Here is a 17,851-nt window from a genome sequence, read left to right on the forward strand (position 1 = left end):
CTTCCTTCCTTCCTTCCTTCCTTCCTTCCTTCTTCCTTCCTTCCTGTCTTCCTCCCTTCCTTCCTTCCTTCCTTCCTTCCTTCCTTCCTTCCTTCCTGTCTTCCTCTCTCTGTCCCTCATGCCCTCCCTCCCTCCTTCCCTTCCTTCCTCCCTCCTTCCCTCCCTCCCTTCCTTCCTTCCTTCTTTCCTTTTTTTAAATTTGTACGAGTATTTTGCCTGTATCACAGAAGCCAGAAGATGGTGCCAGAGCCCATGGAGCAGGAATTACAGGTGGCTGTGAGTCATTGTTACAGACACTGAGAACTGAACTCAGGTCTTCTACAAGAGCAACAAGTGCTCTTAACTGCTGTACCATCTCTCCAGCCCCCTGAAACAGTTCTTTATCCTAGTATTTCAAGCTAATATGTATTTGCAAATGTATGTGTACATACATATTTAAGGAGGGTTGTAAACTCATTTAATAAACATGGTAGAACTTTATAAGGAGTAGGAATTGCTCAGGATCCAACCCTGAACTAGGTCCTAAACAGAACTGGAATTAAAATCCAGAAGGAAAACAAACAAATAAAAGACTTCAGTTCTCATTTTGTCTATCTAATATTTCTTTAACTTGTGAGTTTAAGTGGCCAGTGGCCAGAGTCCTGCTAGGTCTAAGGGAAACTGAATCCTTCTGGTCCCATGAGAATTACCGGCTGGAGATTGAAACTTGTGGAAAGATGTCTTCCCGTTTAGGATTCATGGGCCATTCAAGTCAAACACCATCTGCAAGAACAGCTTCCTTCCAGCCTTTCCCCCATCAGACCAGAACAATAAGAGGTCAGAGATCCACAACCCTTCATCCCCCCATCACATAATAATTAGAGTTTTTTTTCATAGGACAGAGTAGTAAAAATGATGGAAATCAGACCTGCCCAACCTGAAGCCTGCAGGCTGCAAGTGCCCAGGGTTGCTATAGATGACAGAGTTCTTTCACAACACCAAAAGGTTAGATACCCTGGGAACTGGGCCCTTTTAGAAGAACAGGTATTTGAATGAAAATATCTCATTAACGGATGTTATCCCATTAGCATTAGCAGGAGAGTTATCAAGTGATCCATATGCATTGATGACTTTTACAGGATGACCACACCTCTATAACACAGCACAATGAATCCATAAACATTGTTTCAGAAAACCAGAAAGGGATTTTGGCTATCTTCAGCTACACTTAATTTTTTTTAAATTTTGCCAACTTTAAATTTTTTTCAAGCTCTTAAGACAATGTTTATTCTAAGAGAGTTCAAGCCAATAATTTTTAAGACTCCATATACCTCAAAGATCTTACAGAAGTAGTAGTCTTTCTATACACTATTCTGACCTACACTTGGCTCTGGGGCTTTGCCCAAAGTCCAGGCAGCCCACACAGATCCAAACTTTCTAGAAAGCACCACCCACAACACCCAGACTCAAATCTCTAGCTTACATCTGGCCTAGGGTCTTACTGACATATTTCTTCCAACCTCATGACTAGTTGGAAGCATACCAGGACCATACAGGCATCATCTCTGGCCTTGTTAAAATCCTGTCCACATCTCATGGCTTTTCCTCACAGAGAAGTCTTGAGCACTCACAATGTCATTGGATTCACTTTCTATCTGGACACTCAGCTGTGACTTTCTTCCCTTAAGGTGACTATTAGGTAAGAAAGGCCAGTCTAAGAGAATGGTTCTATTCCCATTTTGATAACTGCTCTTTCCAATACTGAGGCTGTCTCTCTTGGTGGCAGTCTGGGGTCTTTGGGGTATACATAGAGATGCCCTGCATGTTCCTGACTTGGTTGTCTCTTTCTGTCCCTTCAGTTTGGGTGCCTTTGATGGGTAGAGTCAGCTCACACACACACACACACACACACACACGTAAAACCAGGCTGAAATCAAGTACGAATATGCCATGCTCAGTGTATGGAGTCCCAGGCCACAGGGGAATTTCTATCCTGATCTACAACCAGCTTTATTTAGTATTAGGCCAGCTCTACTTGGGTTCCCCAGAAGTGGACTCTGAGACAATTTCAGCAAAGGTAGTTTGCTTGAGAGTGATTCCAGGAAGCGAACTATGGGCTGTGGCGGGGTTCTGGTCAGGAATTTTAGGAAGTAGTGCAGAACAAATCTCCGAGCTATCCAAACTGGGAGCCCAGAAGCCCCAGAGCTGGTCCATCTGTCACTGGTGGAAAGTTGCTTCTGTGTCCACTGAGCTGGCAGCACGCCCTACTTCCTCTACACTGGATCATCCCTGGACAGAAAAATGTTGACCAAGCTTTCAAGCCGACTTTATGTGCTCCTCTATGAATGCCAAGGGACATGAGTGGACACTAAGAAAATCTGCTGTACCAGACAATTCACTGGAGCCAGCCACTGGGCTCACAACAGCCACAGCTCGATGTGAGACCTCTCAGCAGACAGGGAATCTTGACACACTGCAGTCTCTCCTTGCACCAGATAAAAAAAGAACACACTTGCTCCACACCAGTGACTCTGAAAATCCCATCCAACATGGAATAGCAGTAAGGGGGAGCACTTTCTCCCCCAGAAACTGGAAGGGAAATAGGAATACACATTTGTTTTGCCTTGGCAACAGTTGGAATATTGAGGACTGTTTATACACACATGAACTTTAACTTTTTAAACAACTAAGAAAGGACTAGCTTCCCGGCCCCCACATTTCCCCCTTTTCAATACTTTGGATTCCACACTTAAAGATAAAAGAAACAGTAAAACCAGAAGGGTGGCTCTCTAGCATGAACTGTGGATGTTTGTGTGGCCAGACAGAATAAACAGCATGTCTTATATCATGTCTGTGTGTCTGTATGTCTGTATGTCACTGAGTCTCGTGGTTTCCTTGTAGAAAGGCAAATGTCTTGAGTTTCAAATAAGTTTTTCATCAGATAGTTTTATTCTTCAGTAGCACAAAAAAAAATTGGTTAGTTTTTTGGAACAAAAAAACAGTTCACTCTATGATCATTTCTGTGAACACTTTTCCCCAGTGCTTCTATTAAAGATACAGAGATGAACGGAGCTGTACTGACATTGAAGGTGATAATCTTTATGCTCTTCCTAGTAACTACACCCCATAGGCAATTTTTATATAAAGAATAAAGAAGTGGGAGGCTAGATCCAGGAATGCCTGTCCAAGAATTCCAGGCAAAGTGAAGAAGGCAGATGTTCTAGTCAGGGGAAATGTATTGCAGGCAAAGAAAAAAACCTAACAGCAAATTTAGGGGAAAATAGGGCATAACCACATAAAATAATATTGTCTATAATGACATGTTAGACTCACTGGATCTGGAGCCACAGGAAGGAGATATCTGACCAGACGGGCAAGTGCACATATTTGGCCTTGAGCAGAATCCATCCCCACAGGAATGCCGGCAAATGGCTGCAAATCAAATCAGAAGTCTGTCAGCATAGAGTTCCTCAGCACACAGCTAGGCATAGGGACCAAGGCTCAGATGAGGACCCAGGGCCCACTGCCCCTCCTGTATTCATTTACAAAGCAAGTCTACCAGAGTAAAGAAACTCTGGTTTGAAATCAGTAACTCCCTTATCGATATTGGTATTTCTCTCCCTTTCTCTTATTCAACAGAACCCATTTCAGTGTCCCTGGACAGGCTATGAAGAGAAAACCAAATAAATAAAAATCTCATGAGCATTCTGTTCTTATATTAATTTATATTTAATAATGGAAATCTTATAACCGTATTCTTGGCATATGGTTTTATTATAAACATTTAATTGTTGGTCTACTCCAAATTATACTGGCAGCCTGAGGGGAGAATCCGGAATCCACCATTAAGAGCTGATTCTACAAGTCAGGGAGACATTCACACTGACAGTGTCACCCAGAGCCGGGTGTTCTGCTAGTGTCCTGAAGAGCAAATTAAATGGCAGATAAGCTGTAGTTCTCAGCAAACTAAGACTCGCTCACTACTGGTAAGACTTGGTGTAATCCTTTACCCAAACTCCTCGAGAGCCTGGAAGAGGCAAACATGATGAAAAAGGCTAAAATAATAAACAGGGTAGAATGCACACTGAGACATGGTAAATGGTTTCATAGATATGACAAACTGTTCCCAGATGAGAGATCATAGAATCACAGCAACAATTATTTTGAAAATATTCCAGAGAATTCCAAAGAACTAGGAGGAAAGGCTTCAACTGTCAAGCTCCTTTAGAGAACTCTGAATCCCACAATCCCTACCCCATTAGTAAAACTTTTTTCTCTATTCTTGGTGTGTGCACATGCATGGGATTAAATAAAATCTCTCTGTATAGCCCTGGCTGGCCTGGAACTCACTCTGTAGACTAAGCTATCCTTAAACTCACAGAGATCCAACCTTCTCTGCCTCCCAAGTGCTAGGATTAAAGTGTACAACACCATGCCTGGGGTTGTATAGAGACAGGGTCTCAGTAAGTAACCCAACCTGACCTCAAGATCTTGATCCTCCTGCCTCAGCTCCTGGAGTTCTGAGATGGTGGTGTGTACTGCCACAGCCAGTCGTGACTTTGACCATTAAAATAAGTCACTGCCTTTGCTCTTTCTCCAAGAGTTAGACCTGCCTTTCCCCTCAAATTTAATGTGCGTGGTTTGGGGAACCCCAGGCATATTACAGCCAAACAGGGAGAAATGACAATGAGGAAGTGGGCAATGAGAAGCCCTTGTTCAAAAATCCCATTAGCATGATTACACTCGCCTATGCAGCCAGGAGCAGCACGTGCAAACAGCACACAACTGTAATCAAAGACTCCCCATGGCTCTATTCTGTAGATTGAGAAATGTTCTAAAGGAAATCCCTGATTAAAGAAGGGCAGTGCTTTGGAAAGTTATTGTGTTTCCCAAATGGGATTCAGAAAAACTAGGAAACTCTTATCTCCAGAAGGCTGATCTATAAATGCATTCATAGTATTCAGTAGCAAGTATGCAACGAAAGCCACGATAACATTTGAGTGAGTGACAGATTATCCATTTACTTACGAACAATACACTGATTTCCACCAGGTAAGGTTTTCCATCCAGGACAACAGTATGCATTATAACGTGATCCACAGACATTGGGTCTGAAACAAAAACACAGAATTCCTTACTTTGAAAAATGAGAAATAAGTAAATGAGAGAGAGAGAGAGAGAGAGAGAGAGAGAGAGAGAGAGAGAGAGAGAGAGAGCCCTCTGAGTGATCAAGCAAACCCCAGCTTGTCCCAGAGGACACTAAAATATAGGAGCCTGACCACGTTGGATTTGGACATTTGGAACATTTAACATACTGACATGGTAAGAAACCCTTAACACCAACGTGTACACATTATACCAGGAAATGAAAACTGGGAGATGCCAAAGAGATGCCTGCCATTTCAAATGCTCGGGTGCCAAAAACCAAGGAGTGATGTATACAGGTCTAAGTTAAGCCAACTTCTTACCAACCCGGATCAGAAAGGTCACATTAAAATCTGTTACAAAGTTTTAAACGTCTACTCTCAGAAATGACATTTCCCCCCTCTCTGGCCCAGATCACCTCCAAACTATTACCACATTCTTCCTTCACTAAAATTAGAGGAATTCAAACTCTACCATCAGTCCGAAAAAAAAAAAAATAATAAGGGCCAAACATGTAAATATTTCTTTAGCAAAAACTTGGAAACATTCAATAGCAGAAATCCCTGGAAAAATAAAAGCAGTGTCACTTGGGCGTTACTGTTTACAGACAGCTTGTCACGTGTCTGGGGGGGGGGGAAAGACTCCATTTAGAATCCAGAAGGTGGATCTTTAACAGTTCCTGGGGAGAGCCGGGTGAAGCTATGGCTACTTCTGAAAGGCAGGGCAGAACACCAACAGAAAAGCAGCCAGCTCTTCTGCATGCCTGCGTGTCCTCAAGCCCAAACACTGATGCTAGTTGCCGACAATAGCTAATCAGAAGGTTTGTGTTCCGAGCACTCACATCTAAACTCCAGACCCGAGGCTCAAAGAACATCACGAGAGAGGGGGGGAAATGTGAGAGCCAGAAAACGGGAGCAGAGCTGTGAACGGCTGTCTTCTGGACATAGCATGGCTGTTACACTCATGAGCACACTGCAGCTGTGGTTACCCACACAAGATCAAGCCAGCCAAAATTCCAGAATGGATGGAGGAGGGATCATGAGACTGTCCATCCCTAGCTCGGGAACTTTGGGCAGTTGATGACCAAGGGGGAGGAATTCCCAGCCCCTCACCCATGCCCACATGGGCAGCAGTAATTGGACTCAGTAAGTTATTAGCTAAAAAGGAAGAAAAGACAATTAATGAAGTCGGGGCAGAGACATTTTAGGGGAAGTTTGGGAGGAGCTGGAGGAAAGTAGCAGTGGGCACAATATGAAAGTCTCAAAGATTAAAAAGTATTATTTTTTAAAAGGTCACATGTTTTACAGTCAATTTTTATAAAACAGAAGACATTCCAAAGCTTTCTAGTATAAATACCACAGTCCCTCAAGAATAAATCTTCAACACAACTGCACAGCTAACATGTATTTCTGAGCTGGGATACATCCTACGTCTAGATGTGAAGGCCGCCTGCTTGTACTCTGTCCCTCTCTTCTCCCTCTTGCAGGCAGGGACTCAGGTAAAATCTGTTCTTGTCCTTCACCTTGCTTATAGTTCCAGAAATTCTGGAACAATCTACAGCATTCAATACACACTCAATGTTAGGGTCAGAGGAGAGAATTGGGCTGGCAGCAGCCTTGAACTTCATACTCAACAGCATGAAGACTGAGTGTCTAGAGCCAGGTTTCCTTGGCCTCTCTGGTCTTTATTGATTTCAGCTTGCATTGTGATAATACGATGTTTGCCTTCTCTACAGTCAGTGAGAGAGAATGTGGACATGCAAGCATGTGTGTGTGTGTGTGTGTGTGTGTGTGTGTGTGCTTGTGTGTGTGTGTGTGTGTGTGTGCTTGTGTGTGTGTGTTTGTATGTGTGTGTGTGTGTGTGCGTGCGCGCGCGTGCTTGTGTGTGTGTGCATTCATATCCATACAATAATGGACATTCATGTTTTGCTTGTAAGGCTGAGAATGGGAGAGCCAAAGAGCAGCAGCATCCAGATGACGTCATCTCACCTACTCAGCTTCTGCAGGAAGAGACAAAAGGGTCCTAAAAATTTATCTGAGACATGGCTCAGCAATTGAGCACTTGATGCTCTTCCAGAGGACTTGGGCTCAGTTTCCAGCACCAACCTGGCTCACAACCATCTGTAGTTCCAATCCTGGGGTGGAGGAGACATACCCTCCTCTGGCTTCCACGAGAATCAGGCATGTACATGGTACACATACATATATGCAGCCAACCCACTCATACAATTAAAGCTTGGGGGGGGGATAATTTAACTGCACAGATCTTGTCATTTTAACCCTCATGTGACAAAGTCTCATCCCAAACTTCAGAATGCAGAACGTCCTGGGCAAGCAAAAGCCTGGAAACAAATGTATAGAAAAATAGAATATAGGGATATAGGGAGGAGGGTGCTCAAACCTTCTAAAGTCTATCGGTTTTCAATAACAAGCCAGCCAGTCAGTAGCTTCAATCCTTCCCCACCAATGGCCCATTACAACAGCTCCACTGGATCCAGCCCAGCCCCCAACCAAATCCTGGGATTGCCTCACAAGCCCCCTGAGCCTTTGCAGGGTGCCCAGTAAAAGCCAGAACTGTGTAACAGAAATGAATGTACTTATGGAGTGGCATTGCATATAACAAGGTGAAACAGCCTACTGCAAAGGCCCAGAGTCCATTGTTTCTATCCTCCAAAGCAAGATATGCAAAAGGTTCTTCCCAAGTTATTGAAAAGTTATAATACTATGAGCATTATTGTTTTTCTATATATAGAATCATTCCATTACCCAAAGCATAGAAGGCTGAAGAACTTATCACAGTTACAAAACAGGAAGTTAGTGTTCTAAGCGTCCACAGTGTAAAAGTCACAGCACAGAGCTGGGGAGAGGCTGAAAGGGTAAGAGAGCTTTAGGTGCCCACGAATGAGGAGTGCAAATTTACATAAAAATGGACATAACCGCACGTGTGCCGTGACTCCAGCACTGTGGCATGCACAGACAGGAGATCAAGGGGGCTTGCCAGTCACCAACGTAGTTCTCTATTCAGTGAGAGATCCTGTCTCCAAAGATCAACAGTGACTGTGACACTTGATGTACCCCTCTGGCTGTTACACACATGCGCACAGACACCTATACCACAGACAAGTTAAGTGTAATAAATAATCAAATAATAATGGCACAGTCAACATGAATTTAGAAACAGGTTGGGAAAAAAAAAAAAGGGTTTAGAAATCAATAAGACAACTGATTCAAGGACTATGTGTGCTAGGAATATTACATAGAATTTCAAAACAACTGACAAATAAAAGTTATGCTCTTGGGGCTAGCCTGGTTTATTATTGAGTTCTGGATCAGCCAGGGCTACACAGTGAGACCCCGCCCTCCACCAAATAAAAACCAAATCACCCCACTAAAGAAATGAAGCGGAAGGAGACAAGGTATTCATCTCTCAATGGGCTAAGCTCTCCCATTTCCTAAGAAACCGACGGCTATTGAGTGGGGACATAGAGGCATGGGTGTAGCGGATGCCACTACAGACACAAGCATATGAAGTGAAAACAAGACTGTGCGCCGCGCCAGCAGCGGGGGGGGGGGGGGGGTGCTTCGCCACTTTCTGCCCTTACAACCCTTCTCATACTTTCACACGTAAATACTTGGCTCATAACCTGGTCCTCACCTTTAACCTGAGGCATCAGTATTAAAGTGTGAGTGCTTTCACCTCACAACAGAATGTTCTGTTTTACTAGAAGGAAACAAACAACCCTGTTCCTATCTCCACACCCTTTCACTGGAGCACCACACCATTTTACCATGTCTCCTTTAAAACATGCAGAATGAACCAGGCAGTGGTGGCGCACGCCTTTAATCCCAACACTTGGGAGCCAGAGGCAGGCAGATTTCTGAGTTCCAGGCTGGCCTGGTCTACAAAATGAGTTCCAAGACAGCCAGGGCTATACAGAGAAAGCCTATCTCGAAAAACAAAAACAAAAACAAACAAACAAACAAAAAAGATCTGCAGAATGGAGTGTGATTGGCTTAATTCACATTGTAACTTTTATTTTATACTTTTATCTTTTGGGAGGCAAGGGGGTATTTGAGATAGTCTTTCTTTGTGTAGCCCTGGCCATCCTGTAGACTATTGTAGACTAGGATGGCCTCAAACTCAGAGATCCACCTGCCTCTAACTCCTAACTGCTGTATTTGAAGGTATGCACCACCACCACCCAGCCATTAATTTAATCTTTTATAATAAATAACATACTTTTAAATTTTCAGTTGTTTCAACCCACACCATCCAATGATAGTTCTGACTCTCCTTTGTACGGCTCCACAGAAAGTGGTAGAGATTTACAATATCTTTCCTGTGATTCTAGTCTTGAGAATTGTGAGCTAATAGAAATTTCTTAAACAAGCTGAGCGGAATTTGTTCTACTTACACACAACCCCCCCCTCCCCAAAGGCTCTAATCTAGGAACAAATGAATGTCTTGTTTTAGTTGGAAGGCAGTAAGGCGTGAGAGAGTCTAAGGAGACGCACGGGGCTGTTTTCATTACAGAGGATATTACTCTAAGGTTTCACTACAAACAGCATTTACAAAGAAGACAATTCTTTAATTAAGTTACTCCTGTGTAAATGAGAGTGTAGCACGCACATGACTTTCTCTTTCTTTTTATCATCCTCTCTGTTGACCCACTGCTCCTTAAAGGTCATAGAGCTAAGTGTTCTGTGGAGATAGCAGCAGCCCTTAGCAAATTAAGATGAATTAAAATTCAGAGGAAATGGAATTTTCCACTAACCGCTAGGATTCCGTTCTTATGTTTTATTTTCATAGCAACTCTTGGACGTGATTACTGCGGTCATTATCTTTTACTCTGAGGATATTAGGGCCTTAGGAAGGTTAAACCAACTACCAACGTCCCATAGCTTAGCAATATGTCATGGATGAATCTGAACTCAGGAAGTCTGCAACTGAATCTATCCTCTTAACCAATAAACTAGGGCACAGATATATTCAGAAAGGAAGACGGTATTTCACTCAATGGCACGTGTGGTGACATAGATAATCAAAATCACAACATGTCTACCGATAGACTAGAGGTAAGGGATAAATTATGTTTTGCCTGTGTTCTAACAGTCCATGGAATAAGAGGGGGATGTGCAAGTCTACCTCCCCGTTATGATACTTTTATTTTTAATAGTTAGGTCTTCATCTGTAACTTCTCCTAACAAACTCCATCACCCTGGAGATTGTGAGCCTCAACAGGCCTGCTGTTGGAGCCAGTTCAGACACAGCACTTGGAGGCTGTGTGGGCTAACTAAAGCCTCTCTCAGTAGAGCAAACAGCTGGGCTCTACCACGTCTGACCACATCATTGCAGAAGTTGGCCTCTGTGAAGATGTCTGCAGATGTCCATATTCCTTTAGCCAGAGCCCACTTCTGCAAGCTTGGCCTGTCCAACAGCAAGACAGCCTTTCTGCTTTTTCTCCTAAGTGAAAAGCCTTTTCCAAATAGGGTTGGTGTTATAAAAACAAAGTCAGAGGGCTTTTATTTCATGTAAGAGTTTCCCAGCCTATTCAGCAATTAAATACTTACTTAAGATTTGGGCAAATGAGGCTGACCTTGTACCCAAAGTTACAGGCTTTTTTTTTTTTTTTTTTTTTTTTAACTCTCTGAGAGAAGTTACAATTGAACCTACCGAGTATAAACACTGAAATCTGAAGAAGAAATCTGAACTGTCATGTAACAAAGAGTGCCCAAGGACTCATGTGACATGTGCTAAGGACATATCTTAATATCACACCATTCCAGAGTTAGAGCCTTTCCTAGATTGTGGAACAGCAACAATACCCAAAGTGGTTCTAACTACACAGCACGGTTGCATGTGTTCTTTGACAAATTTCTACTTATCAAGATGAAAACAAAAAGAAAACTCAACGCGCACTTCCTAGCGAAGCGCAAAATACATCCCAGCCTGCTTCTCACATCCCAACCTTTGTTATTTTAGCACCTTTATTCTGATCCCCTCAGCGGAAGGCAGAGGTCGAGTCCTCAGTGATGTGAATACCACATGTAAGTGTTCCAGCCCATCTGCCAGTCACAACAATGTGACTAATGGAAGCCGCTTCCGTGACCGCCTCAGGCCTCCGCCAGACCCTCTGGATCAGAGATGGATTTCTGGCTTGACTGAGCTGACACTACCCAGGAGACAGACGATCCTGACTCTCTACTTTGAAGGAACAAGCCAACCAACCTCTCTAATTTACTTCGAGGACTTTCTCTTGACAAAATCACCAAAAATATTATTCTAAGACAACCTAAATATAAGCAGAAAGAATATTTCACACTCTGATTTCCAGAATCTTTGTTCCCCACTTGCTTTCACTGGCAATGGTCAACTACTGACTTCAATGTCTTCTCTTCCCAAACTGTGGGCTGGTACCTCTTTCTCCTTCCTTCTTTCTCTCCCTTCCATCTCTGCTTCTTGCCTCTTTGTTATTGACCCCACTCGTTTCTTCTTTCGTTAGTGGCCATTTTCAGGACTTTTAGAATGCAATGTTTTGTTATAGCCTTGACCTAACACCAACTGAATCCCCAATCACACAGCTTGTGCAGCCAGCAACTTCAGCACCACATGAGCATCAGATACAGGATCAATTAGCCACTATACCCCAAATCACAAAGCCACTCAACAGTGTGATGTGACTTGAGTAGAACCAGCTTGGCCCTTTCTTCCGCCAAAACCCATCCAGGCTAATCTTGACCAAAACCATGAAAGAATTCTAATTAAGGGGCCATCTATAAAACACCTGATCAACCCCAGCACTACATCAATTATTAAAGACAAGATAAAGTTGAGAAATTCTCCAGGACCGAAAGTGACCACACTGACTAAATGTCATGTGTAATGTGGTAAGTGTCCTGCGATGGGGGTAAGGACATGAAAGGATGATTAGGCAAAAGTCAAGGAAAAGGATTGAAAATGGAACTAAATAAGTTCCTGTGCATCAGTACTTCCTCACTGATTGTAAAGACTCTGCCATGATAGGCGAAGAAGCTATTGACAGGGCACACACCCATGCCCTCCTGGCCCATCATACAGCTCTGGGAGGCTGAAGACACAGAAGTGATTCCCTCAACCTGGGAGGCCACTTCAACCAACAGCTAGTTTCAGTTCTCTCTCAAATGATTGGGCCATCCATAGGTATGTGTATTTCTTGGGGAAAGAAAGAATTTAAGGCTCAAAAAAAAAAAAATCCCCAAGGTTCATTATAACAGGAAACGATGCTGGGCTGTGAAAAGCAGCTGTCCAGATGTCTAAGGAACATCTCTGGGCATGGTAGGTCCTGATTCCTCCAAGGAACTAGGCACCTTCTGGTTCTGGTACTCTGAAATAAATATTCCTAAGAGCATGGGGAATCTGCTCAGATGCCTGGGCCACCTGAGCCTCCCCCAAAGCCTGAGCAACAGACAATTAATTTGCTATCCTATGGTGTAGGGACTACACGTGAGTGGGAATTTGTCTTTAGACATATCAAAGGTGCTGACAGGAGTTTTAGTCCCAAAGTGGGAACTAGTTGGCCCTTGAGAGGTAAGGAAACGTTATCTTAAGAAAGAAAGAAAGAAAGAAAGAAAGAAAGAAAGAAAGAAAGAAAGAAAGAAACAAACAAACAAACAAACAAACACAGGCATGTCTCAAAGTTCTATTTCTCAAATTTCTTATAAGAGTCGACCAGTAGCATCATGAAAACATAAGGAGCTATGTGACAGAGTCTTGTGACCCCTGGGCTTCACCCACCGAGCTTGAGGTTGATCATGACAAACTCTTTTACATCTGCTTTGATGACCGATGCCAAAGCCACATTATACTTCTCCAAAGGGTAGATGAAATTGCATAAGTGATTGAAAACATCAGATAAACAAAGAGGGTTGGGGATCCTTGAGGGGATGGGCAGTCCAGGGTGGCATATGGAATCCTCTGTTCCTACCTCCTTGTTATCTCTCACACTAGAACTGGGGGACTGGGGAGGGGGAGGGGATTTAAGGCAAACCAGGACTCTCACACTTTGCAGAAAATCTCAAACTTAGAATTCTGCCTGGGAAGACAATACTTCCTGAGTGTTCTTGTCACTCTGGGGGAGCAACCAATGGGAACAGCTTAGAGGAAGCAGGGGGCAGATCATAGGAGGGCAAGGTGACTCGAGCTTTAGCTCTGAATACTAGAAGCTCCTGACTGATGAACAGATAGGGCTCCGACATTTTATTTCTACCTATTGGAATTTGAATAGCTTTTCCAGTGTAATTAGGTGGTGGTTTGGTTCCTAGAGAAACAGCAGGCTCTCTTCTACTTTATCCACTAAATAAGCTATTGTGGACTGACCTGGGAACCTAACCACAGCTTCAAATGTTTTATGGGAAACATTACATAGCAGAGAATCTGAAGGAAACTTGGCCATGAAAACCCATGGGGTTACAGACTGTGAAAGAGCAGGGGAAGGGCTCCACATATGCAGCCATGGGGATGCAGTCATCCATGCCCGGTGGTGACTTTCTAATGCAGCTGCTGGGGGGGGGGGTTACCCGTGATATGTAAGGAAGACCAATAAACTCATTGGTTCCCCAAGGTGAGCTGCAATGTAATGGAACCTTGGTTTGTCCTTAAAAACCTGAGGAGGAGCAGGAGGAGGAGGAAAAGGAGGGGGGTGGGAAGAAGAGGAGATGGTGAAGGGGCTAGATCTTTACATACTCCCCAAAGAGGGAATTTTAGCAATGCAATTGTAAACATTAAGTTTCCTAAAAGCCAGAGGAAGTTAAGCAAAGGCTCACAGTTAGTATGAGTGTTATAGCTCTGAGGGGAAAGATATTCTGACAGTTGGGAGTCAAGGAATACCACAAAGTCACACAACACAACAAATCTCACACAAGAGATTTATTGGGAAAGACACAGGAGGGCAGCCACCACTCAAGAGAGAAGCAGCAAATATCTGAGCAGGAGGCAGGCTTTATATAGGGTTTCTGGAAAGGGGCGGGTGCAGAGCTTCCCACTGTGGCCTGGGATTGGTGGGATTCTGTGGCCTGACCTTGGGATAAGCTCAGGGATTGGGGGGACTCTGAGGCTGATCTTGGGCTTTTTTTTTTCTGTAGGGCAAAGTTTGACCACCTGAATCTTGAGGGGCTGGAAATGGCCATTAAAGCCATTAGAGTAGTCTGGGGAGGGGAAGCCTGTCCATTTGCATTTCGAGGGGCTTACAGTTAATGCAATTATTTCATTGAAACTAGCACTTGGTTCTGCTAAGGTCTAAAATGTCATGGTTCTTTTTCACCCTCCCAATTAAAAGGAAAGCTGTAATCGTTTACATATACATATGAAAAAGCAATGAAAGTTGTGCACATTTTAAGGGAATTGATTAAAGTAGCAATTTATCCAGTTCCTGCCATGTCACACTACAAAATAAAAACAGTAATTAGCAAAATTTGGAGAACATTATAACCTGCAGATTGATTTTCCCCAAAACCTTATCAGGAAAACACATTGCTCTGATCATTTGTAGAAGATTATAGAAACCCAGATTAAGGACATAACTTTTTTAAAAAGGCTACTCTATGGAGACCTGTCTGAAGTCACCAAGTAAAGGACAAAGGAATCTACGAATAAAACATTCCCAGGTTGGAGCAGAGCTTAGAAAGATGTTTCTATAAGAGCCCAAAAAAGACATGTCCTGTTTTTCACTAATCTGTATAGTTTGGTGCCTTGCTTTTTGTTGTTATTGTTGTTGTTATTGTTGCTGTTTGTTTTTGGAGTCTACAAAACAAAACCACCTCTTTTAAGATCAATTATACAAAGTACATTGTGGCTGTATGTGAAAGGAATAGAGCCATGTTTCTGTTATAAACACAGTTCCCGTGGCATGAGTACTAGGGCTAGCTCCCATGATAAAAATGTTAGCCAGCTCTCAAATAAGAGTTTGAGGAATTTGCAAGAAATGTCTGGTTGGGTAGGAAGGACAATGATTCGAAACCTGCTCTCAGTTGGTTCTGAAATGTACACTGGACATCCACTTGTACACTGGACATCCACTTGTACACTGGACATCCACTTGAGCACTGAATTTGACTTGTTTTTAGAAAAGCAGCTACAGGCGCACCGTCCAGTGACATGACAATGGGCCACATGAAGTTAGGGTGACCCATTTCATGAGAAATCAGAGTCCCTACCCCTTCCCGGCACCACAGCCCCCCCCCCCCCAAAACCCAACATGAAAGCTTTCTCTCACCTAGGTGATCAGCATTGGCCTCCACAGGAACCTGGGCCTGGGTGTCTCCTGGGAGATTTTCTCAAAAGATGACAGACAGGCCTTGGGCCTTTGGGAATAATGTCCATTCTCAAGACTCAGCCTGACAGTGTACCTTGCACACTCGCACTCCCTCACCAACACTCAAGGAGGCTCCTGGGCAGCTCCCACTCCCACGCCCTTTCCTAAGAGATGCTGGCTGTCTCTGTGGAGTTTTCCATCTCTGTTCAAATCACCAGTTATAATCAGGCATTAGATAAAATGAGAAGTCCTGAGGCAGAAATGCCAAAATGAGGGTATAAACATTTCCTTCTGGACACTGAGTGGATTTTTAAAACCTCTTCTTTCCAACTATAGTGAAAAGGTTGCCAAAGTTTCGTAGTGCCCTTGCATGAAATCCCTCCTCTTAAATAGTAATAAGCTAGGGATGGTGGAACACACCTGTAATCCCAGCAGTCAAGAGATAGAGACAGAGACAGCAGTTTGAGCACAACCTGGGCTATATGGTGTAACCAGATGATTCAGGTCACCCAGAACTGCAAGCTAAAATGCTTTCTGAAAATGAATTAATTTTAAAATAGAATAAAATATTGTTTCCACTTTAACAGCCACACCAGATCAAGGAACCTAGGGATTCCAGCTATGAAATAGACCCCTACGGGGTTGTCTTCTTTTATTTGCTCCTCGAGTACCAGGCTCACTTGTGAGAAACTGCCCACAATTACCAACCTCATGATAGCCAATCTTTGCTGTTCCAGATTTTGTGATTTCTTTTTTTCTATACCCTTGAAAGCCATGGATCAGAAAAAGCAAACTTGGCTGGCTATGAACCTTGGGTCCATATTCAAAACTACTTCTCAAGCTTCATAGCATTAGTAACAGAGAATGGCAGAGTGACAATGTTTCCATTCTGTCACCCAAATAAATCAGCAGTCCCAGGAGATGACCACCGGTAACTAAAGTCACAGAAAGGAACACTTGCATTGCAAATGTGCTTCCTGGCAAAAGAACACAATGCACTTATCAAGTGCGGTTGGCAAAATGTCTTCAGAGTTCACAGCAAACACATCATAGGCCCACAAACTAGATACTACCATGCCACAATCAGATGTGGAACCTGGGCTGGAAGAGAGCCACCTTTCTACCCTAAGAAAGCCACTTGGAAAACCCCAGTTGCACTGAAGAACCTTCTCTTGGCTGGGCTGAAGAATGTTCTCGGTGACATAGTGACTTTACACCGTTTCAGACTACAATTTGAGGTCTGCAGACTGGCTTATCAACAGCCCTCTTTTCTCTGTTACCACTTTCCTCTCTAAGTGTTACAAGGGGAAAGTTGATAATCAATCTACATTTTAAAAAAAATATGTAAAGGATGGGTCAGTCAATTACAAATTACAGATTTTATTTAGACCCCAGTTTCAATGAACTATAAAATAAAATGTATGACTTACTAAAGAAAATTTAAGACTCACCAGATACAATATTTAAAAACTAATGTTAAATGAGATGCTGCTATTGGATTTATGTTTCTTGAGGGAGACTCATCTTTTACATGTTGAAATATTTACAAATAAAAGCATTTGGTGGGCATAGAGAGTGTGCTATCAATAAAGTGCTTGCCATGGGAACATGGGGACCTTGTTGGGTCCCCCAGGACCTGCTTTAAAGCTGGGCACAGTAGTGTGTGTTCATAATCCCAGTGTTGAGTAGCAGCACACAGGAAGGTCTCTGGACTTGCTGGCTAGCCAGTCTAGCCTCCTCTTCAAGTTTCAGGACAGTGAGAGATCTCCATCCGATCAAATAAATGGTGTGGATAGCATCTGACACATGGCACCTGAAGTTGTTCTCTGGTTTCTACATAAATGTGGATACCCACACCAACTCTCATACATACAAAAGATCGTTTTGGGGGTTTACTTCAAAATAACTCACAGTAGAAGAAGTAGATGAAACAAGATTAACTATTTGTGTCGTACACATGCACTTGCGTGCATGCGTGTGTGTGTGTGTGTGTGTGTGTGTGTGTGTGTGTGTGTGTGTAAGTTGTATAAGTGTAATGTTCCTGTGTGGTATATGTACATGGATGCCTATGGATACAAGTCCCCGTGCCCATACATGCAGAAGCTAAAAGGAGATACTGGGTGTCCTGCTCTATTACTCTGCGCTGTACTTCCTTGAAGCTGGTTCACCCACTAAACCTGGAGCTTGGCTGGTGGTCATCAAGCCCGAGCAATTCTCTATCAGGTGTGTGCAACATGCTCAGCTTCCTTGTGGGTTGTGGGGATTTGAACTCAGGCCCTCATGATGAGACAAATGCTCTCACCTGTGGCACCATCTCCCCAGCCCCAAGACTATCCATTGATGCTTTGAAGCTAAGACATCACTGCATCCTGGTGGTCCCCCGGTCCATCCTGACTGCGAGTCTTTGACAAATCATCAGCTCCTTGCATGTTTCCTTCC

The 17,851-nt window shown here is 43.3% G+C and overlaps 1 protein-coding gene across 1 annotated transcript in view; it reads right to left on the reverse strand.

The window, feature by feature from the left end:
- Positions 1-17,851, reverse strand: part of Fbn1 (fibrillin 1) — a 216,561-nt gene that overhangs the window by 183,734 nt on the left and 14,976 nt on the right. The window contains exons 3-4 of the mRNA XM_021193426.2: positions 5,008-5,090; positions 3,313-3,411 (exon numbers count right to left, since the gene is read on the reverse strand). Coding sequence (XP_021049085.1) covers positions 3,313-3,411; positions 5,008-5,090 — 182 coding nt within the window. The remainder of the gene's footprint in view (positions 1-3,312; positions 3,412-5,007; positions 5,091-17,851) is intronic.

Source organism: Mus pahari, chromosome 3, assembly GCF_900095145.1.
Source record: "Mus pahari chromosome 3, PAHARI_EIJ_v1.1, whole genome shotgun sequence".
NCBI lineage: Eukaryota > Metazoa > Chordata > Mammalia > Rodentia > Muridae > Mus > Mus pahari.